We start from the raw sequence: 25,085 nt of genomic DNA on the forward strand, positions 1-25,085 counted from the left end.
AATGCTTACATACACTTCTAATTAATAAATATATATTTAAATGGAATAAAGAGACCAGATACCAGTTCTTACAAGAAGTACAGGAAGAGAAAAACTCATATATGATGGATTCCAGATTTAAACATTAGTGTTGGTAGAAGTAATAACAGATTATTTGTATATAATAAGAGATTAAAGGAAATAACCTCAATTGAAATATAGAAAATCTAACATAAGTGTCAACAGTTCAAACAGAGAAAGCTAATAAAAGTGATATTTTTGAAAATAAATTGGCCCTTATTTATAACTTTGGTGTCAAAATAATTCCCTGTTTTATATACCACAGGCTACTGAGGAAGTTTATCTATCATTTCTCTATCCCTATCTCTTTATCTCTGTTTGGAATTCTCTCCAATGACAAGGTATGCATTTGATTTCTAGTACTTCAAAAGACTGTGGAACTCTAACCTTTAAGAAATGGGGAATGGGTTGAAAAAAACAAACAACAACAACAAAAACAGCAACACAACAACTCAGCAACCTAAGAGCCTACAGGGAAGTTGAGTGTAGATGACCTTTGGGATAATTTCAGAGTAGTATTGAAAACAAGAGAAAACTAAAAAATAAATAATTTCAGTTACTTTTCAAAAAATAGATTTATTATTGGATGCTAAAATATTTTAAAAATTAATATATGGTATGTCAGTCAAATTAAATGTTTTTAAAATATCCTATAAATTAAATCTGTGAGATCTATTTTATGTGTTTCTAAGTCTATTAAAAGAAGTCTCAAGTCTCTTTGATTACATATTTGCAGGTGATATTTACAAATGTAGACTAATACAGGAGAGGTATATCTGTGACACCAATATAGGAGCAGCAGAATTAGGATGGGGTTTTCCAAAATGGGTGTCAACTTCTGCCAAATTCCTAACAAAATAAAATGCAATGATTCCTTGATTTACAGAGGAGTTACATTCCTAGAAATTTAATGCTTATTAAATTTCTGCAGAAAATACTTCATATCTGTTTGTAAAACTGAATTTGACTTTAGACTTAGAAAATCATAAACTTAAAAAAAATGTTCATGAATGTCCAGTGGAATGTTAAAAATTGTGGAGTACATGGGGTGATTCTTTGTTGTACAGAACTTCTTTGCACATTACAGTGCATCTAGCATCCCTGACTCCCTTCTCCAAGATGCCAGTATTACCTCCCAATCATTATCAATACATAAGTATCTCCATACAATTCTAAAATTATTTCTAGTGGCTCTTCTTTCTATCTCCTTAGGGACTGCTGTTCTGAATTATGAAGTAGTAGAAATAAGATATAATATAAATTTTGTATAATGTCCAACACTGCATTACCAAACAAGTTGCATGCTTAATAATGTTCTTCCAATAATTAACTTCATAAAGAGGAGGATAGGGCTTAGAGAAGGAGGGCAGCTTGACACAATACAAAGGTAACTCAATTCTGAGTTCAAAGACATGGACCAAGTCTACCACAATCTGAATGAGCCTGAGGAAATCTTTTAACTTTTTTAGGCTTCATATACATACATATATATATATATATATATATATATATATATATATATACACACACACACACACACATATACATATATACATACATATATATACACACATATACATACATATACATATACATATACATATATATACATATATATGAATATATGTGTGTGTGTATACACACACACACACACATATGCCTTTGGGAGATTAAAAGAATGTAACAAATTAGTCTAGAGAATTGAGGAGAATAAAATCAGGTGGGGCTACATTTGTAACAGATCAAACAATGTCAGGAAAAGGAAGAGGATGCATGATGGAGATGGTAGTATTAAGGAAAGATATTTGATTCTTGGCATGATAAATACACAAGTAGATAATGTGTGAGATTTACAACATTCAGCAATGTACAATAATGCTTTTGGGTGTAAGATAATGTCTACATGTACTTTGTTATGTATGTGTATTAAGTCTAAAATACATGGTTCTCAATTCCTCACTATAGAGGTTGTAAGACTGAATCTAATTTGCAAATAACCACAGATCACAAGGTATTTCTAAGAGCAAGTATCAGTGCTGTGAGAACCAACAACAGCTCCTTCAGATCAGCACAATTCTTAACCTTGATCAGACAGAGGAGACATCTTTAGAGGTCCAATCAGCTCAGGGTTCCCATGACCAGAAAATGAAACAGAATGGGGAAATCTAGGGTTCTACTAGGGAGTGCCAGTTCTCCCAACACTACAATTCTTTAAGGAAATTTCCTGTTAAATTAGAGAGTTCAAAAGGTCTCTTGGGGTGTTCTACCTCCCACTATTCCTCAAAGAGGCCTTTCTGTAAGATACGGTGGAATGGGGAAGGTGGTCATATAGACCTACATTTGAAACAAATTCTACCTTTTCAGATGTGCCATCATGAGAAAGTTACTCTTAGCTATAATTCCCATATCTATAAAGTGGGGATTTTAATACCACTCTTAATTTTGTTGGGAGAATTTAAAAAATAAGTAACATAAAGCCTTAGCATAGTGCTTCATACATTATGGGTATTGTGAGTATTCAACAAATATTATCATCTTTGCTCTTTCCTTTCCCAACCTCAGTACTTTGTCTCTACTTGTCCAGCCCTAGAGAAAATGCTCTGCTCACATCAGCATCCAGAAGAAGTAGGGACGTAAGTGTTGACCATGTAGCTTCAGGTCTGTTTAAAAAATGCCTAGAACTTTAATTTCTCTGTATTATCTCTTATTCTCTTCTGTTTCTTTTGCCTGGGGGCAAATGGTATTTTCCAGAGACTAAAAAGTCTTATTATTCCTTGGTAAGGGGTTCTCTTTCTGGGAGGAATCAGTAGAAACAGCTACAGAGTTAAAACAAGCTGTCAGATCTTTCTGGCTGGGCATAAGCTAAGCCTGAGATTTCAGCCTAGGGCAACTCTACTTCTTGGACAAAAAGGTTCTCTGCACTCAAGTTGCTGCAAATTGCTATTTCTGGAGGAGTTGCAGAAGGACACTTAGGGAAGATTTACAGAGTTTGAATAAGTGCTTCAAATACAGTTGTTCTGGCAGAATGTTTCTGAGAAAATCTAATATACACATATACACACACAATTTATATATATATATATATATATATATATACACACAACATATATTATATATACAATTATATACATATAATATATACTATATATATTATATACATGTATATATCTATACACATACATACACACATATATATGCCATATATATATATGACAGATATATAAATATCTTTTGGTAGTGTGCATTTTGTGAATCTCTGAGAACACTGAAGGGTAAAATGTCATCCCATCATCATGTGGTACTGTGCCAAATGTTTCTGGACAGTTGCCTAACCTAACCTTCATCATTATAAGACATCAAAAAATTTACTGAACAAAGGAGAAATTCTAATAAAGGACTACAATACTGATAATAAATTTGATGGACTATAAGTTCTTCAGGTTAGAAAAGCATAATTTAGATATCATTAGTAATAATAAATACCACTTATTGAACAATTCCTATGTTCTAAGCACCATGCTGGGCTCCTTTATATAGAGTACAGTATTTTCAATTCTTAGTACATTTCCCATAATATAATTTTATTATCCTAAGTTTTACAGAAGGAGACAAATGAGTCTTAAAGAGGTTAGGGAAGTGAGGTCACACAGAGCTAGGAAATTTAAACTTAGGATTGTCTGGCTTTAAAGCATAAATCTTTTCCAAAGTGCTTCCCATTAATTAATGGGTGTCAGTTGACAGAGAGTAGTATTGGAAGAGATATAGGAGTTCATTTGGGGAAAATCAGTTTTCTTAGAAACAGAGAACCTGAGGCCCAGAAAGTTTCAATGACCATGCAGTCTAACACATGGAGAGTAGCAGTACCAGTTACACTGGGATCCTGCAGTGACTGACTCCATGCTGCCAGTTCAGTGAAGTCCTCATCAAAGCCCACCAAACTCTCTGTGTGTCCAAACCCTGTTCATGTCTCTAGCCTCAGCTCTTGAAGAACCTACTCTCTAGTGCCCAACATTCTGGGCAAACAGAACTATGAGCATCTATGAGTAGTTCTACACAGCAACCAGAGTGTTACAGGTGTTTCTGTTTTTGTTATTTTTACTCCAAAAGCTTCTCTCTCTTTGCTCACTTGATAAACACATGTACGTTACTTCAAGGTTCAGTTCGATTCAGCCCAAGCATCACTACCTCTTGAAGTCTTTACTAATTCACTTACTTTCTCTTCCCAGACAATCAGAAAAAATGAAGTAAGGAGTAAGTTAATAATAGCCAACTTTTATTCCACGCTTATTCATTCATTCTACAAATACTTATTGAACCCATACGACTTATAAGCACTGTTCTAAGTGCCTTACATTTATTATGTTAATCAGTCCTCACTACAAATCCTGAGTTAGGCTCTATTTTTATGCTCATTTTATAAAATAGAAAATCTAGGCTTAAAGAGATACTGTATCTTTTCATAAAAATAAAATAAAATAAGTAAATAAATGAATACTTAAAAGTTATCTTGCTCTCTTCCTCCTCTGTGGTTCCTCTGGTTCCTGAATATATGTCCACTATGGAATTTGCAGAACTCCATGGAACTTGTTTCACTTCCAATTTGTGATTTATGATTATATAATTCTGTATATATAATGATATATTTACTACAGATTATATATGGCTGTAGGCCATTAGCACCACAATGGTAGGGGTAGGATTTCCTTTTTACTATTTATATTTACTTTTTTTTTTTTTTTTTTACTATTTACTATTTTACTGTTTACTATTATATCCACAGCCCTGATAGAGAAGCACATACTAAGCAGTCAGGAAATGATAGTTGAATAAACAAATGAAGACTGAATGAATGAAGTACAAATGCATAGAACTCTGGCCTTTGAGTCTCCACTGTTCTGTGCTGCCTTCCCAGATCAATCTGAATTGGGGAGAAATGCCACATATGCAATGATGGACAGTTTCTCCCCACTCCTCACCCAAGACCAACATTATTTTCCTAGATGTACATTCTAGAACTCACTTCTGGACACTATAATTTTCCATTTTCTTACCTATTATTAGGGTTATATTAATTCTACAGATTTAAATGGAATGAAAACTTATTTGAGAAAGGACAGAAGCTGTTTTTTAGTCTTGCTGAGGAACAACATAATGACAGTGTCCTGTTAGCACACAACACCCCAAATAACAGGAGTTTGGCAAAGAGCCTTGGGAGGAACTCAAGTCATTACCATGGCCCTCTATTACAGCAGCCGGAAATCACACTGCTGATTTCCACGTAATACAGCAAATATCTCTGAGAGCAGGATCTCAGTTCCAAGACACTTAACAGCCCTCAGGCACGTTCTGTACCATATGTGGGTCCCCAGGTTATTCTAAAGCACGCATTCTTCTCCTTTCTACTTTATCAAGAATTGTAATGTTTAGTATAATTAACCTCCATCCTTTGTTTCACAGTATTTCACAGGATATCTTTAGTTAATTTAAGGGGTAAGAACAGTATCATATCATAAAATTCTCAAAACAGACTAGGCTTTTAATGGACACATATGCATACACATACACACACATATGCTCTTACTTATGTTAGAGTATATAAGGATGTATAGTACTTACACATATCTGTATATTTTAAATATTAGACATATTCTATAGATGCATATGTAAATGAGTACACACATATACACATGTACATGTACACACGTATACATATACACACATACACATAAATCAGCATTTTAGAACACCTACAGGAAGTAAAGGAAATGTACTTCATATGAAGAGAATAAAACATCCTTTGGAAGAACAAGTTAGTACTTTCTGGGTAAGAAAATAATAATATAGAACTTTAATTTTTATATGTATATATGTATATACATGCCTACATGTATATGTGTATATAGATACATATATAGAGACCTATAAATACATGAAAATATGTTAATATGTACAAGTATTTAGGTATTATAGAGATATTTTAAAACATATATTAAAATCTATGCATAGCACTCTCATAGGACTGAGGTGGTAAAAAGGAGGAAGGGTCAGGTGATAGAAGAGTGTCACAACACTAAAGGCCCTAAAAGATATGGTATTTTAATTCCAATATTTGGAGGATTGTTCTTACTAGCCAACAATAAAATATATGTGAATAAGAGAAAATGTATAGAAATAAGTATGAAAAAGAATGGGAGATGGTAGCTGTCTTAATTCATTGCCTTCTCATATGTCACTAGATCCTTAATTATCAGTGCAGAGAGTCTATTTCAATCCTTTAAAGCATTAAATGGCTATAAATTTAAGGCAAGTAGGAGGCTGACTTTGTTAAAAAGCAAGAAAGGGAAAAGTTTCCCTTGATGGATGAAAAATGTATCAAGATTTTTAGAGCATGGTTATTATAATGTACTGTTTTGGGGCTGAGAAATTATCAGTTATGAAATGAAAATCTTATTACACCTTGGATAAAAAGAATTATGACAATAAATCAAGTTGCTTTTTCTACCTTAATGTCAGTTGGCTAATTCTACTCTGTGCAAAAACCATAAGCTAGATGTGTGTTTGTCTTCTTTGCCTTGAGAATTTAACATAATCAACACAAGAGATATAATTTAAAGACATTTAAACCATATGTATTTGTTAAAGAATATATAGAGACTTCAAAATTGTCAAGACTGTTTTTTTTCAGTTTGAAATTCATGTTAACTTTGAAAAATAATTGAGTTGCCAAATGTCAGGCTCCATTTCAGGCTGAACCAGTTTAATGCTAAAATGACAATATATTCTTCATTTAAAGCAAGATTCTGAGATGAATGATATTAATTCATCAAAAGCCACATATATGTAACTCAATCATTAAGATCTAGTGATATATGATATTCTTAGAAGTACTTTTTAAAAAACTAATATTAAAATTAGAATGTTCTCTACACCTTTCCCATCATACCATTTCACTTGTAATCAATAGCCACTCCTCAATTATAGTAAAATCACATTAAAATCAAGAAAAGACTTCTTTTTCCTGAAAACAGCTTTTTTCCTTCTCGATGGATATTTAAGAACTATCACTGTTCTATATTTATGACAGTGATTACAGGTGCACTTTATTTAAATTTTACAGCATTTACAGGAAGTTGTCTTACCTCTTCTGGATGGGGACAGGAAAAAAATGAACCAATTTCATTTCTGATAAAATGCCAGTAGTTTGGGGCAAGAATAAGCTAGGAATTAAATTAAGGCAATCTGCACATCTGCTTCAGAACTAGATTACAGAAGAAAGAGAATTATAGTTTTTAATATAAATAACCTTATTGCTACTCTATGAATAAATAAAATGTTTCATTATTGTATTCTGAGTGTAATCATCCTGTAGTCTGCACCCAATTATTCCCTTTGTGTGTAAAATGAATTATTTCATATAAACAAATTTTCTTCTCCATTACTGAAAAGGTATACAGTATTATGAGAGTAAAATTAGAAAAGCATAATTTAAATCACTACTTTCCATAGCTGAAGAAATAAATGCCTTTTTATCATTAAAGAGGTGGAAAGTATTTGATTAAAGTTCATTTTTTTCTCTCCCTTAAAAACAAAAACAAAAACAATGAGGCTAGGCAGTACAGAAAAGTTAACAATGATTAGAAGTTAAATTGCTGCTAAAAGCCAATGATGCAGCACAGTAAAATCATCTGAGGACTACAGAAGTTGAACTTGGGAAAAAGTCACTGAAAGAAACTGAGCACAGCATCTTCGGACTTTCACAGGGCACCCAGAGGTGAGCCCACAAACACCTGTGAAAATGACAGGTTTTCCAGGCCTACCGTTTTCCAAACAGGCGTTCCCAGTCAGCAAGGAGGACTCAGCAAAGTTTCCAAACCATGCTACCCTTACACAACTTGTTCTCAGTTTCTTCCGATAGTCAAGGGAAAGTCAGAAGGAAAAGGCTCACCTGTGCTGGGCTGAACCAACCATGTGGGCAGGCGCAACGCTCCCCACAAGTCCCTTTGCCTTTAGCGCTCGTCTTGTGGGGGCTTTTGCGCACACTGTCCCACAAAGTGACCAGCTTGGTCCTGTTTGAAGCTGGGCCCCCTGGTCCTGAGGAGGGCATGGTCTGAGAATTGTACCCAAGCCCATGAGGGTTCCTCTGCCAGCCACAAGCGCAGTGGGCATCCCTGATCAGTGTGGGTGCACTCCTGCCGGCATCCATCCCATCGGACCCCCGGCTGCAGCCGTGTTGCTTGGTGAGGTATGCATTCATACTGCCCTGATGCCTACTCTTTCCTTTGGTCAGCTCTGCACAGGAATGTCTCCTCCCTCACACCCCTTTTCTTCCAGGCAGTTGTAAAAGTCTTTTTTTTTTTTCCTCCCGTGGATCCCTCAGTATCTTTGACAGCTGCTATAAGCAGTGCATCGTGGGAGCAGCGAGAGCAGCTCCGCACAGCATTATCTGCGGGCTGGTAGCTCTTTGTCAATAGATGACTCAACTCACAGAGCAACTTGACAGTATCCCTGCTCTAGGCAGAAGCAATCAATGCTCCACACAGCTGGGCTACAAGACTGTACAGTGTGTTACAAACCCTTTTTGGATGGAGCCCCACAGTAAAGAATACTCTTTGCAATTTGGCATTCTGGCTTTTCCGTCTCCTAGATGAGCCCTACACAAAATACAGACCTCAGGAAAGAGAGCTTCTTATCAGACTAGCAGGACCCTTCGTTCTGGAAAGGATGCATATAGACTGAAATAACACAGCATGGACAATTTAAAATGATGGGAAAGTTAACCTGTAAAGAAATTTCTAACATTTACAGGAATCACTTACCTAGAGAGATATTTGCCAAGACACAGAGCAAATCATGAGGTAACTATATAAGGGCATCAATATTAACTCTAAACAATATTAATTCATTCAGAAAAATCACTGAGATCACAGCATTATACTAGGGTCCTTTAAAATTTGGAGGTTTAATTTGTTTTAGATCATGATTATGTATTATATTCCAAACATACATTTTTTATGCTATGAATGATTATTAATTCTTTCTGGTTCAAAATAAAGCAATTTTCAAAGTTCAAAACTTATGGGTTGGCTTATTTTAACACAGTGTTTTTCCTTCCCCCAAATTATTCTGAGGATTTCCTTTCAAATACTTTACCACAACAAATACATTCACCACAGAGAGTCTGCATTTTAAAGTGAAAGACACATCCAACTCTGCCATCCAGTATTTTGGTTTCCACAGACAGAATTTTCAAATTCTTTTACTGGAAAATGAGTGAAATCTATCCAATTTAAAGCAATTGCCTTCCAGAGAGGACATGATTGTTTTAAAATTTTAGTATGATTGCAGAAGCCATACATAGTATGGCTTAGTAAAGAGAAAGGCTAATTACTACGACAGAATTTTTATTATGTTTGAAACTTTCCATATTTGTTGCCAAAATGTCTATCCTTATCACATATCCCTGAGGGAACCATTTTGGTTTGACTGGGATACAAGCTGCCATCTATACAGCACCAAAAAAAAAAATGCTACAATCCCAAGATATAATTTTTATCTATAGACCAACAGATCCGCCTTATCACTGCTGGGGCAGTATAGACCTCATTTCTGACTGGATTGGCAAAGTTCTAATTTCAAGGGCTAGGATTATAACATATACAATTTTCAACACTAGAACTCCCTGGACAAAGCATTTTTATACATAAAAACTGAAAGGAAGATGTAGGATCTACTCTTCCTGTGTATCTCCACAAAATGGTCCTTTTCCAAACTCTTACAGCATCAGGGGCTGCTATAAGTAACTTGCCTGGCAATGTAAGCATTCAAGACACCTTTGCTAAGTAATGATGACCCATATGTGGAAGTTCAAAGGGCAGGCCCTGGTTTGCTACTGACCATTTTGTTTTTACCCCAGGCACCTAGCACCCTTCCTGCCCGGCACGTACCAGACTTCTAATAAATACATATTTTTTGTATGGATGAATGAATGGTTGGGTGAATGTTTATATAGAAGGAAGAGACATGCAGGAGCTAACATGTTTTAAAAATAATATTTAGTTCAGCAATGCTCCAAAAACATAAATTATTCCTTTAAGCTTAGCTGTAGTGTTGGTTTTGAGGTGTTAAGGAAATTTGCCAAAAAAAAAAAAAAAAAAAATGAAGACTTGAATTGTTAGGTGGAAATAACAATGGTATTAATGGTCTTTCTTCCTGAAAGAGAATCCAGGAGTTAAGATCAATATCTAAGAACAGTAAAATGGAGGCAAATAGATCATCATGTGATGCTCTGTGGGGAAAAGGGCAGAGTACCATCTACATCTCTTCCCTTCCCTTCTCTCTCCTCTCTCTGTCTTCTCCCTCTCACTCTCTTCTCTCTCCCTCTATATCTCTTCTCACTCCTCTCTTTCTCTCTCTCTTTCATTTTTTATGCTGGGTTGTTTGGAATGAGCCTGAAAGAACTTCTAGGTCAAATAAAGGCCCAGAGAACCTTGTATTTGTCTAGTGTCACCATGATGCATGGCTATACAATAGGACTTGATGTGATATGGCAATACTATCACCCCCAAATGAGAATGTCAAGAAGTGATAAGTTTGGCTCTCTCCCATCTTATCTAACCATAGATGCTTCTCTAGTTTTTTAGGCAGATATAAGTGCTCAAAGGCCCATTACCATCTTTAGGGAAAACATGCCCTGTTGTCACCCATTTGCCTCTCAGGTATGAGAATCAATCTGTGTAGGAGTCAGCGTGAATCCATTAAAATTTTGTAATGGCAGGTGCAGTTTGCAGCAATACAGAAAACCTCCTGGCTGGGCACTACACAAAGATATTATAAATCTTTATAGGGACCTAACGCTGTTATAAATGGGTTGTTTGGAATAAGCTATTTCTTCTCATTACAAGGAAAATAGATATTTTATTTCATTTTATTTTATTTTATTTTATTTTACTTTATTTTATTTTATTTGACAGAGAGAGCATGTGCACGAGCAGGGGAGAGGCAGTGAGGGGGGAGGAGAGAAAGAGGGAAAGAGGATCTTAAACAGGCTCCACACTCAGCATGGAACCCAAAGTGGGGCTCGATCCCAGGACCTTGGGATCATGACCTGAGCCTAAACCAAGAGTCAGATACTTAACCAACTGAGCCACCCAGGCACCCCTAGAATTTTTGTTTTAATAACCTCACTATGCCATTTCTGTACAGAGAAATAAACATCATGAATTGCATAACTAATGCTACTTCCTCCAAAGATCTCAAAGACCATAGAAAACTTTCATTAAACTTATTGCAAGACTATACTGAAATTATTTTTTCACTTTAATACACATAAAATATATCCAGCCTCTTGTCTTCCCCTGTTCTCCCCAGTTATTTCTTTTTGAACATGACATTTGGCTTTCACAGTCTGATGACAGACCACTTAAATAGATAAATATGTCCAACTAGCCCGCTGTACTATGAGACAGACCTACTGATTAAAGATAATTCAATTTGATCAACTGTAATTGGACTATTGTAATGACCATGAGATGACATGATATTCTGGCCAAACAAGAATTAGTGGTGCACAAGTACACATCCTACTTATCATTGTGATTTAACATGGGCAGATGGTGCACAACACAATGCCTAGATGAGATATATCTTATTGACCTCTCTTTGACCTGACATTGACTCCAGAGAACAACCACTAGCTTTGAAGCAGGGGCTTAAAACGAATATCTGGCTTGATTTGTTTAATAAAAAAATAATTGGCAAAGATGAATTGCTAAATAAATTGTGCCGTACTAAAGCACTATGCAGACTTTGTTTCCAGAAAAAATTTCCTTCAGGCATTCTATGCATATGGGAGATGAAAATATTAATTATGAAAGAAGAGCTGAGGGTTTGCTAAAGGAAGACTGGGTACCATAAGCCCTGTAGCAGCTATAAGTAATGTGTTAAATAATCACAAAATAGTATAAGGTATTAGATACAATTTTTCTTGATTTGAAAACTGTGCACAGTCCATTCCTGTGGCTGCAGACTGGAGATGTTATAAATGCTAGCTAATATTCTTCTACATCTAATAACCTTCACCTACAGTCTCTAGACCCAACCATGTTCATCTTTCAAAGCAAAAGAGAAGCCAGAATATTTAAAGTATTTTAGGCTCTAAAATTATTTCCAAAATACTTAAGTCAATTTAATTATATTATAATTTAATTATAATTCTTACAAGGCAGAAACAAACAAGTGTGGAAAGGCACACACCAAATTGCTATAGAGATTTAACATAGACTGAGGATTTAGTAAGTAGAATAAAGTTTCAATATGTCCCAAATTTTCACTAATATACTTGGATTTGTATGGGTGTTGATGAAGAGGGGATCAGTCTTAATTGACAATAAGGCTAAATTAGAAAACTGTTTTTAGGAAATGCAGACTTATTATATTCTAACACATGCAGAACACTATTAGAGAAATAAGAACACAAGTTACGTGACATTTCTTAGAGAATCTGAAAGGAATACTAAAAAAAACTAATGATCATTTATAATTTACGTATTTTAGCAATTGAATCTAACTGACAGACTATATGAATTTGTTCTCATCCTTCAAGATTAAACTGGTGTCACTTCTCTGAAGCTTTCCAAATCCTTCTGGCCTATTCAGTTGTGCTCTACTCTGTTCATACATGTGTCTGTGCAAATATCTTTCACATTTGTCTATTTCTCTCAATCACCATGATGACCACCCCCATCCAAGCTAGCATCAGTTTTCTGTACACCTGGTGAAACAGCTTCCTAACTGGGCTCTGGCATCCACCCTTACTCCTATACATTCTCACACAGTGGCAAGAGAGACTTCTAAATTGTGAAAATGATCAAGTCCTACCCTACTTGACAGCTGTCAATAAAGTCCCATTCTCTCGGATCTTTATCCCCACAGAGAGGACAATCTTTAAAGTGGCTTATAAGGTCCTTAATCATGCCCTGTGTGACCTGGCCTCTGCTGCTTTCACCTGTCTAACCTGTGCCTCACCCCTTCTTCTACCATTCAACAACACGGGCCTTGAATACCTACCCTTGGTCCCACCTGTGGCCACTGCACATGCTCCCTTCCCCTCGCCACAGTTTTATGGTAATTCATTCCTGCTTACCTTTCCAAGGTGCATGAAGAGACAACTTCCCAAAAGCTACCCAAGTAAACAAATAGCACAGTCTAAAAGTGGGCTTACTATGCAACACAGCCCCGAAAGAAGGCTCCTAGACCCTTCCATCCTACCAGCTTGCCATCCATAAGCCTCTTCTATTCAGAAATTCTGGAGTCCTCCCTACTCTCTAGGGCTCAACTTAAATGTCACCTTTTCAAGAGGCATTCCCAGGACACTGTCCCCACCTGTTCGAGAACATATCAGATCATCTTCCCACCAAGCATCATCTGTCACCCTGTATTTGTTTACTACAACACTTACAACAATTATATTAAAAACAATAATTATACTATTATTTGTTTTGTGACCTTTTTCCCCCAAAAATGTAAGTAATGCCCATTAGGGAAGGGAGAGGGATCTCTTTTGTGCATCTGTATCCTCAGAGCCAAGCACAAAGTAAATGTTTAGTATTTATTAAAATAAACAAGAAAGAAGATAGAATTATCTTTTAGTGGTCATCAACATAGGCATCTTGGTCCAGGTTCTACTTCCCAATTTATTTATTTTTTATTTTTTTAATGTTTTTTATTTATTTTTGAGACAGAGAGAGACAGAGCATGAATGGGGGAGGGGCAGAGAGAGAGGGAGACACAGAATCGGAAGCAGGCTCCAGGCTCTGAGCCATCAGCCCATAGCCCCACGCGGGGCTCGAACTCACGGACCGCGAGATCATGACCTGAGCTGAAGTCGGGCTTCTTAACCGACTGAGCCACCCAGGTGCCCCTCTACTTCCCAATTTAAAGTGAATAAACATTTTGGACCTAAAAACAAACAAACAAATAGAAATATAGCATGCTCTTAAGGTCAGCATTTAAGTGAAACATTCACTGTGGCTGAGTAGCCTAATTATATTAACACATTTTTTTAAAGAAATTCGTTAGTGGTCTTCTAATGCTAAGAAATTCAAACAGCTTGTTTTGTTTAAGAATGTTTTTTTAAGCTTATAGATTTATTTTTGAGAGGGAGAGAAAGAGAGAAAATGAGTGGGGAAGGGGCAGAGAAAGAGGGAATCCAAGCAGGCTCCACGCCATGAGTGCAGAGCCCACAAGGGCTCTGAACTCATGAACCATGAGATCACGACCTGAGCCCAAATCAAGAGGTGGAGGTTTAACTGACTGAGCCACTCAGGTGCCTTGAAACAGCTTCTGATTTATTTTAGCAAGATATCCATTCATAAAAGTTGTACTTCCAGGGGTGCTTGGGTGGCTCAATCTGTTAAGCTTCTGACTTCAGCTCAGGTCATGATTTCCCAGAGTTCGAGCCCCACATTGGGCCCCATGCTGACAGTTCAGAGCCTGGAGCCTGCTTCAGATTCTATATCTCCTTCTCTCTCCCCAACTCCTGTGTCTCTTTCTGCCCCTGCCCTACTCATTCTCTGTCTCTCAAAAATGAATAAGCGTTAAAAAAGAAAAAAAAAAGCTGTACTTCCTGACAGCTGGGCTTTTCTCTCAGATCTTTTCAAATTGTTCTCCCTTTAGAGAGAGAGAGTGCAAAAGATGGAGGAGTTCTCCAAGTCAAAGGCCAGCCAGTGGTAAAGCAGGGAGAGGATTCTAAACTCCAACCACCAAAGTCATGTTCCTCTTAAAATGATATAGTCCAGGGGCATCTGGGTGACCTGCTTTGGGCTCTGTGCTGACAACTTGGAGCCTGCTTGGGGATTCTCTGTCTCCCTCTCTCTCTGCCCCTCCCCTGCTCTCTCTCTCTTTCTCAAAATAAATAAATAAGCATTAAACATGTTAAAAATGTTATAGTTCAAAAGGTAAAGTGATTTCAGAAGATACTAAAAGTGTGTATCAGAGAGCAAAAAGGCAAGATGACATCTCCTCTTCCTCCCACCAATCAAATTAGGAAGTTAAAAAATCAACAGCATTAGTATTCATAACAAGTATCCTTTTTAGTTCTTTTTTTAATTGTGGTAAAAATACACAATATGAGATCTATCCTTCTAACAAATTTTTGAGTATATAGTATAGTATTGTTACCTCTAAGCATACTGTAGAGCTCTCTAGAACTTTTTCATTTGTAAGACTAAAATTCTATGCTCACTGAACAATTCCTCCCACCTCCTCCCAAGCCCCTGGCAACCACCACTCTGTTTTCTACATCTATGAATTTCACTACTTTAGATACCTCATATAATATGCAAACATGCAGTATTTATCCTTCTGTGACTAACATATTTCATTTGGCATAATGCCCTCAAGTTTTATCCATGTTGTCACATAATGATAGGAGCGCCTTCCTTTTTACAGCAGAATAATATTCCATTGAATGTATATACCACAATTTGTTTATACATTCATCTGTCAATGTATATTTAGGTTGTTTCTACCATTTGCCAAATGTGAATATGGCTTCAACATCTCTTTGAGATTATAATTTAATTTTTTGTATAAATAGCCATAAATGGGGCAGTTCAATATATGGTATATATGTTATATCATATATGATATGTGGTACTTTTATTTTTAATTTTTTGAGAAACCTCAATACTATTTTCCAAGGTAGCTGAGCCATTTTACATTCTCACCAACAGTGCCCAAGGGTTCCAATTTCTCCACACCATCACCAACACTTATTTTCTGGGTTTTTTTTGTTTGTTTGTTTCATTGGTTTGATAATGGTCATATTAACAGTGTGGTCTTTGTTCTTTCTTGAGGCTATTTTGGCTATTTCAGAGGTTTTTGTTGTATTTCCATATAAATTTTAGTATTTTTTTTCTATTTCCATAAATATATTTACAGATATTGCATTTAATCCATAGGTCTCTTTGAGTAGTATGAACATTTTAAAACTCTGCCTTCCAGCACAGAAAGTAATTTCCCTGACACTGGCCATAGTAACATTTTTCTAGGTGTGTCTCCTGAGGCAAAGAAAAGCAAAAATAAACTACTGGTACTACATCAAAATAAAAAGCTTCTTCAAAGAAAAGGAAACAATAAACAAAACTAAAAAGTATTGTAATGAATGGGAGGGGATATTGGTAAATGACATATCCAATAAAGGGTTAGCATCCAAAATATATAAAGAATTGATACAATTATTACACACCAAAATACCAAGTAACCCAATTAAAAATGGGCAGAAGACATGAACAGATGTTTATCTAAAGAAGACATCCAGATGGCCAACGGACACAAAGATGCTCATGCAAATCAAAACTGCAGTGAGATATCACCTCACATCTGTCAAAATGGCTAAAATCAAAAACACAAGAAACAAGCGTTGATGAGGATGTGAAGAAAAAGGAACCCTCTTACACTGTTGGTGGAAATGCAAACCGGTGCAACCACACTGGAAAACATTAGGGAGATTCCTCAAAAAGTTAAAAGTAGAACTACTCTATGATCCAGTAAACACACTACTGGGTATTTATCCCCAAAATACAAAAACACTAATACAAAGAGATACATGCCCCCCATACTTATAGCAGCATTAATTACAATAGCCAAATTATGGAAGTAGACTAAGTTTCCATTGATAGATGAATGGACAAAGAAGATGTGGAATATACATACAATTAAATATTATTCAGCCACAAAAATGAAATTTTGCCATTTGCAATGACATGGATGGAGCTAAAGAGTGTAACGCTAAGCAAAATAAGTCAGAGAGAGACAAATACCATATGATTTCAGTCATGTGGAATTTAAGAAACAAACACACAAAGGAAAAGAGAGAGAGAGAAAGAGAGAATGCAAGAAATAGACTCTTAACCAAAGAGAACAAATGGATGATTATCAAAGGGAAGGTAGTTGTGGGGTGGGGGTGGGGGGTGAAATAAGAAGTGTACCTGTTATGATGAGCACTGGGTGATATATGGAATTGTTGAATCACTATATTGTACACCTGAAACTAATATAATGCTGTATGTTAACTGTTTTAGAATTAAAATAAAATCTTAATAAATAAAAAAAGTTAAGTGTTCTGATCTATAAACATATTTGTGTCTTCTTCAATTTCTTTCAACAGTGTTTTGTAGTTTTCATTGTACAAATCTTTCAATCCTTTCATTAAGTTTATTCCTAGTTATTTTATTCTTTTTGACGTTGCTTAAATGACATTATTTTTTAATTTTTTAAAAAATTTTTAATGTTTATTTTTGAGAGAGAAGAGGGGTGGGGAGGGGCAGGGAGAGGGAGACATAGGATCTGAAGCCAGCTCTGCACTGACAGCAGAGAGCCAGATGAGAAGCTGGGACTCACAAACCATGAGATCATGACCTGAGCTGGGTTCAGACGCTTAACAGACTGAACCACCCAGGCACCCCAAATGACACTGTGTTCTAAATTTCCTATTCAAATTTCTAATTGTTAATGTACAGAAACACTAATTTTATATATTGATTTTATATCTTGCAACTCTGCTAAATTTATTAGGTCTAACAGTTTGTGTGTGTGTGTGTGTGTGTGTGTGTGTGTGTGTGTGTGTGTGTGTGATCTTTGGGGTTTTCTACATATAAAATTATATTATCTGTGGACAGAGATAATTTTGCTTATTTCTTATTTGTTTTTCTGGCCTTTTGCTTGGTTATGACTCCCAGTACAACATTATGTAGAAACGTTGAGAATGAACATTATCTTTTTCCTGAACTTAAAATATTTTAGCTTTCCCCAATTGAGTAAGATGTTCGCAATGAACTTTTCATATACAGCTTTCGTTATGTTGAGGTAACTTCCTTCTATCCCTTGTTTGTTAAGTTATTTTATCATGAAAAAGTGATGAAATTTGTAAGTGTTCTTTCTGCATCTCTTGAGATAATCATGTGATTTTTATCCTTTGTTCTGTCAATGTGGTATATCACATTCAATGTGCTTCAATTACCTTTGCATCGCAGGGATAAATTCTACTTACTTATGGTGTATGACCCTTTTAATGTATGTTGAGATCAATTTGCTGGTATTTTATGGAGAATTTCTACATGTACATATCAAGGATATTGGCCTAAAATTTTCTTTTCTTGTGGTATCTCTTCCTGGCTTTGATATCCAAGTAATGCTGGCCTCATAAGATCAGTCTGAAAGTGTTCCATCCTCTTCAATTTTTTGGAAGAGTTTTAGATAGATAGGCATTGATTCCTCCTCAAATGCTTGTTAGATTTCACTAGTAACGCCATCTCGTCCTGGGTTTTTTGTTGTTGTTGGGAAGTTTTAATTATTGATTCAATGTCCTTACTAGTTATAGCATCTGTTCAGATTTTCCATTTCTTCATGACTCAGTCTTTGTGAGTTGTATGTTCCTATGAATTCATTTATACTTGGTTATCCAATTTGTTGTTGTGTAACTGTTCATCACAGTCCCTATACTTTTAACTTTTGTGGCATCACTTATAAAATCTCTTTTATTTTTTATTTTATTTGAGTCATCTCTGTCTCTTTCTTAGATAATATAACTAAAAGGTTTGTCAAATTTGTTTACTCTTACAAAGAACCAGTTCTTAGTTTTATTGATTGTTTTCTATTGTCTCTTGATTTTCTATTTTGCTTATTATTGTTCTAGACTTCACACTTTCTTCCTTATGTTAACTTTGAGTTTAGTTTGATTTTTTTTTTATTTGCATGAGGTATAAAATTAGGTTGTTTATTTGAGAACTTTTTTTTCATTTTTTAAATGTAAAAGTTTATCACTATAAACTTTCTGCTTAGAACTGATTTTTCTGTAGCCCATTTATGGTATGTTGTGTCTTCATTTTAGCCTTAAGATATTTTCAAATTTCCAATTTGCTTTCTTCTTTGATCCATTGGTTGGTCAAGAATGCAGTGTTTAATTTACTTGTGAATTTTCCAGTTTTCCTTGTGTGCCACTGTGTTCTAGTTTCATTCTGCTATAGTTTGGAAATATATTTGGTATAATTTTAATCTTTTTAAATGTGTTAAGACTTATTTTGTGACCTAACATGTGGTCTATCTTGTAGAATGTTCTTTGTGTACTTGAGAAGAATGCATATTCTGCTGCCATTGGATGGAATTCTCTGTTATATGTCAGATAAGTCCCTTTGGTCTTTGATGTTCAACTCCTCTGTTTCCTCATTGATATTCTGTCTGGATGTTCTATGCATTGTTGAAAGTGTGGTACTGACACCCCCTACTATTATTGTGTTGTTGTGTATTTCTCCTTTCAGTTGTGTAAAAGTTTGCTTGCTATACTTGAATGCTCTGATCTGGGGTGCATATATATATTTATGATTGCTATCTCTTCCTGATGATGCTTTTATCACTATATTAGGTATTTCTTTGTCTCTCTTGATAGTTTTTGACTTAGTGTATTTTGTCCAGTATAAGTATGGCCACTTCTGTCCCTATTGGTTATCATTTGCATGGAATATCTTTTTTTATCCTTTTACTTTTAGCCTATTATGTCCTTAAATCTAAAATGAGTCTCTTTTAGGCAGCATACAGTTTAGCCTTATTTTAATCCATTAAATCACTCTGTTTTTTGATTGTACAGTTTAACCCATTTACTTTTAAAGTAAATTATTGATAGAGAAGGACTTACTATTGCCATTTTGCTAATTGTTTTCTGTTTGTTTTTAACTTTTTTGCACCCCATTTCTTCTCTTATAGTCTTCTTTTGTGTTTCAGTGATTTTTTTGTTTTTTGGTGGTGTCATGTGCTGTTTTTCCTTTCTCATTTTCTCTTGTGTATCCTCTATAGGTATTTTCTCTGTGGTTATTATGGGGCTTACATAAAACATCTTGTAGTTATAATCATGTACTTAAAAGTGATAAGGTAGTAACAATTTAACTTCAACTGTATACAAATCCCTACACTTTTACTTCTTCCACACAGTCGTTGATACAAATCACATCTTTTTATATTATGCATTCATTAACACAGCTATAGTTATAGTTAATCTTTATACTTTTGTCTTTTAACTAAAGAACCTTTAGTTCTTATATAGAAACTATTGCACTGAACACTGAACTTAGTACATATAAGGCATCAATCAATATGACCAGGTTCAAGCATTAATTAACTTGAAAGTTAATTTAAATATTTAAAGTCTATTGATTTAAATTAGGGGGAGGACTATTGCCTCTCAATCATATTCTTGGGAACCTAACATGTGTAACATCCTGGCTGTGTTTTTTCCAAGGGCTGGTCTCTCCCACTCTTCCAATACTAGATGCTCTACAGACTCTTTTCTGATTTCTAGGAGCATACAAGGTAATGTGGGAAGAGTGTGGAGTCCCTAGGCTAGGCAAAGGCACATGTCATCCCCTGTGCTGAGTTTCATGAGGAAGGAAAAGCATGATTAATGAAATCTTCAAAAATAATGTTATGGCAGTGACTCATAACTGAAGAAACGAGAGACAGAGGAAGGGGAGGAATAAAAAAGGAGGAAGCAAGCAAGCAACAAAGGAAGGAAATTAAAAAGGGAAAACAAAGAAGAAAGAAAAGGAGGGAGCCAACAGTCACAAACTGAGGAAAGGAATCTCTCAAGAAAGATAAAATAGAGTCAGGTTGAGTAATGCTATGCACAGAATCAAACTGGAATACATAGAAAAGACCCTTCCTCTGACTGGACACTTGGATACACACCACTGAGCTCCCCTTGAGGCAGGCGACCTGAATTTTGGAGCTGTCACACCCAGAATTTTAAGGAGAACCATGAGCTAGAATCTTTCTTTGTCTAAGTTATACGTGCTCTTATTTTTCTGATAAATGATTTGTAATAGATAGTTTCTAAATTTATCAAAAGGTCTAAAAAACCTTCTGCATTAAAAATAAGCCAGATTCTGACTTGTCAGAGGTAATTCATCTGTGGATTGGCCTAAAGGCAGGGGTATGGATTAATAGAAATGACAGGCCTTCTTCCGGCTGAATGATTTCCTCTCATTGAAGACTTGACATTTTAGCAAAGTTTTACCTAATTGGCTTTGCTTGGGCCTGTCTATCTCAAATTCACATTTAATTAATCCTCTCTTCCTCTCTGATTCTACATTATGTTGCTTTTGTGTTTTTTTTTCCATTTAACTCAATAAATATTTATTGAATGCCTATTCTGTACCAAGAACTAACATGGAGATAAAGTACTCAACTGTAGAAAGGGTAGAAATTTAGCAGAGCAGAAAGACCTTGAAAGAACAGATGTGCTGAGTGATGAAAGGGAGACATGGAGGGACAACATGTGGGGTCACTCCTGCTATTGAACTTGCCCCATTGTGGTGAGTTTTATAATTATATGTGTATATAATTATAAATTATAATTTATAATATATAAAATATAATATATATTATATTATATATTTTTCTTTCTTAGTAGATTATAGGCTTCTCAAGAGCAAAGATTATCTTGTATTTGTACATTTGCACCCTCTTGGTATTGCCTCATAATATAATTTGTATTGTCCTGTAAAAAGTTCTTGATTAAACTTGGAAAATATGGGACTTGGGTTTAGGAAATATGGTCTAGCTCCAGTTCTGTCACTAACTAGCAATCTCATCTTAGACATGTTACTGTAACTTGTTAAATTTTAATGACCCCATTTGTAAAATTGATGGTGGACTAAAAAGTCCACAAGACCATCCTTGGTTCTGCCCAAAGCATAGCTGATCAGTGATGCCCTGTCACCATCTTTAGGTTTAATCACAATACCTCCAAAATGACAATTAAATACAAATTTAATATATTATTATTATACACATGTAGGTTTATTACCATTTTTAACCCCAACAAGATAGAGCGTGGCATGGCGATCTTTGGGGCTTATTTCCTCAATTATGTATTCTTTCAATAATTCTTTGCCAAATAGAGAGTAATCAGAAGCCTGGCCTCTAAAGGCAGACTGTTATATTAATTCTATTTCCACTACCTATTCAAAGGCTGGGACAAGCACCTTCTTCCTTTCCCTAAGAGCTCTTTTCGGTGACTACCTAGGAGCTGAGCACATTTCATTGCTGCATAAATATCTGAAGTGTGATGGAATTTCCCCCTCATTTAGAAAAATTTTTCCTTATTGTTGAATGATGTGACAAAGCTTTGTATAGCATTTATGCACTACTTTTCTCCCATTCATAATAGATGGAGTATGGGCTCTGGAGCCAGATTTCTGAGAACATATCTCAACTGTGACCATTACTTGCTCTGGATTTGAGCAAGTTCCTTAACCTGTGTCTTGGTTTCTTCATATATAAAATAAGGTTGATAAAAGTTCCTATCTCATAGGATTGATATGAGGTACATGAATTAATCTCTGAAAAGTATATAGTAAAGTGTCTGGCACATAATGCATAACAAGCTTTATCTTTATCATCTTCTTCCTCCTCTTCTTCCTCCTCCTCATCTTCCTCTTCACTCAAATTATAAGTTCCAGAGGCTGACATTTAAAAATTCTGCAGTGCCTATGTACAGGCACTTAATAAAGGTCAATTGATTTTACTTAAATGTCAGGATTCCCTATTGGGCCTAAACTTCACTCCTATTTTTGGGCAGGGCATTCTGCTTCTGGGCCAGGTATTAAATAACATCATCACTAGTAACAGCATATCAATCATTTAAATCACATTTCCTTTTTAGGGATGAACACATGACATCTTGCCACTCCCTCTTCATTCAAAATAAGTAAAAGATGAGGAACATTTATTTCTTTTAATGTTTGTTTATTTTATTTTTGAGAGAGCAAGTGAGCGAGAGTCAGGGAAGGGCAGAGAGAGAGGGAGACACAGAATCCGAAGCAGGCTCCAGGCTCCAAGCTGTCAACACAGAGCCAGATGCAGGGCTTGAACCCACGAACCTTGAGATCATGACCTGGGCTGAAGTTGGATGCTCAACTGACCGAGCCACCCAGACATCCCAATTTTAAATTTTTTTAATGTTTATTTTTGAGAGAGACAGAGTGTGAGTAGGGGAGGGGAAGAGAGAGAGGGAGACACAGAATCTGAAGCAGGCTTCAGGCTCCTTGCTGTCAGCACAGAACCCAATGCAGGGCTCAAACTCACAAACCATGAGATCATGACCTGAGCCAAAGTCAGACACTTAACCAACTGAGCCACCCAGGCACCCCAGGACAGCTTTAATCATAGCAGCTGCAGCTACCATTTATTGATCATATACTGTAAGTGTGCCAAGAAATATACAGCTTTAGAGCTAATTATCTCAACAGCCCTGAAAGGCAAATGTCATTATTTCCATTTCTAGATGAAAAAAAAAATGAGGTTTAGAGAAGTTAAGTGACTGCTCAATGTCACACAGCTATTAAATGACAAAGTCATGATTCGAACCCCAGATCAGTCTGATTCTACATCCTGATGCTTACTACTCGTCATGTTGCTTGTCTCAGAAAAAAAAAAAAAAAAAAAAGCGAACAAAAGTGATGAGAGTCTTCTACATTTCTTTGTCTGATGTAAATACTTCAAAAGTTAAACTTTGAGTCAAGTTGTGAGGGCTTTGAGAAAACAAATCAAACTCTAAATGTATAAAATTCATATTGGTAATAAGTCCAAGCAGAAATGAGTTATCAGCTACTTTGGGGTCGAGTTCTTTGCCACCTGACAGTGAATATTCATCTAAACCTGCTGGGCTAAATGGAATGTGGTATTGTATACCCAAGTGCCAAAGTGCCCACTGTGAGACTTTTTAAGCAAATCTTTATTCTAGATCTTACTCATAAGCCTACAAAGCAAGCATGATATGCAGATTATCTGTGGGTTGGGTTCTGCAAAATTGATACTGGGCTTGAGGCACCCCACTTGGAGCCCAGGAACTGACACTAAAAATATATTTGAGAAGATTCACCTAGTACAAATGTATTACCATGCAGTTAACAATAAAATACTATCTTTTCTACAGAAAGGTCATTTATTTCATCCTTAGAGTATGTTCTTTTGGTATAATTTGTACAGCAAGAATTGTACATCACTTTACATGTAATTTCCTTAATAATCATCTGCTAGCAAAGAAAAGTATAAAATCAATTATCTGATATTTCTCCTTCCTTATTTTTACAATTCCCATTAAATGCAGCAGTATTGCTTGCACTCTTTTTAGCAGGTAATGTGTAGCTTGCCTGGAGGGCAATGGGAGAACTTATTGCCTATTTGCATCTAACCTGCTAGGTGGTCTTTTTCAATTAGGCAGACAGCACATCAGAAACAGCACCTCATTCCACCTGGAACAAATTACCAGTCAACCTAAGGAGGACCTTGACATGAATATTCATATCCTTTTCCATGATACGGTTACCATGGCATGGTGGGCAGGTCCCCTTTCAGCGCCAGAAAGCCCCAGACCACTCAGGATAGAAAATGAATTAATGGCAGTAAAAGAAGTCTTTCCAGGAGGGAGCATCTAATAGGAAGTTCCTATTCTACAACTGCATTGTAGGCTCTCGATAACACCCAGTAGTGCCCAGGTGAATAGCTAAATAGGAATTTTGCACATGTGAACACCATTTAAGTGTACCATTTGCATTCCTGCACCCTTTTCAGACATGTCCATGACTATCCCTATCCACTGCCTTTTGGCCATTCATGTGAAAAGCCCCTGTTGCTTTATAAAGAATATTAGAAGGATAAATGGGAAGGACTGATACTCCTCTGCTGCCTTGTTCAAGGAAAGGTCTTTTGAAAATTGCCCACAGTGTTTCTAAAATTAAATTGTGCTATTAAGCATTTGCATTCCAAATGGTTTCCCAGCTAGTGAAAACACAATTGCTTTTTGCTTTAAATTAGCCTCTATCTAAAGTATGTTCTCTAATGATCTAGGGCCTTGTCAACTGTTGGGTTTGGTCCACAACTGACTTGGCATTCAGACAACAGTTTCTTCTTTGTGATACTGCTGATCTCTGCTATATCCTTCTACTGGACCAGAAAGGAGCTGGCCCCTTTTC

The 25,085-nt window shown here is 35.9% G+C and overlaps 1 protein-coding gene across 14 annotated transcripts in view; it reads right to left on the minus strand.

Annotated features, from left to right (window-relative positions):
* Positions 1–25,085, minus strand: part of DLG2 (discs large MAGUK scaffold protein 2) — a 2,057,646-nt gene that overhangs the window by 753,141 nt on the left and 1,279,420 nt on the right. For 2 of the 14 annotated variants that reach the window (XM_053202590.1, XM_027039909.2), the window contains exon 1: positions 8,006–10,936. The exons of 9 other annotated variants lie outside the window; for them this stretch is intronic. In XM_053202590.1, the coding sequence (XP_053058565.1) occupies positions 8,006–8,314 (309 nt within the window). In that variant the 5' untranslated portion in view covers positions 8,315–10,936. Of the gene's footprint in view, positions 1–8,005; positions 10,943–25,085 lie in introns of those variants that run through there. 3 more of the 14 variants (XM_053202581.1, XM_053202589.1, XM_053202586.1) reach the window with 3 other exon arrangements.

Source organism: Acinonyx jubatus, chromosome D1, assembly GCF_027475565.1.
Source record: "Acinonyx jubatus isolate Ajub_Pintada_27869175 chromosome D1, VMU_Ajub_asm_v1.0, whole genome shotgun sequence".
In the NCBI taxonomy this organism is placed as follows: domain Eukaryota; kingdom Metazoa; phylum Chordata; class Mammalia; order Carnivora; family Felidae; genus Acinonyx; species Acinonyx jubatus.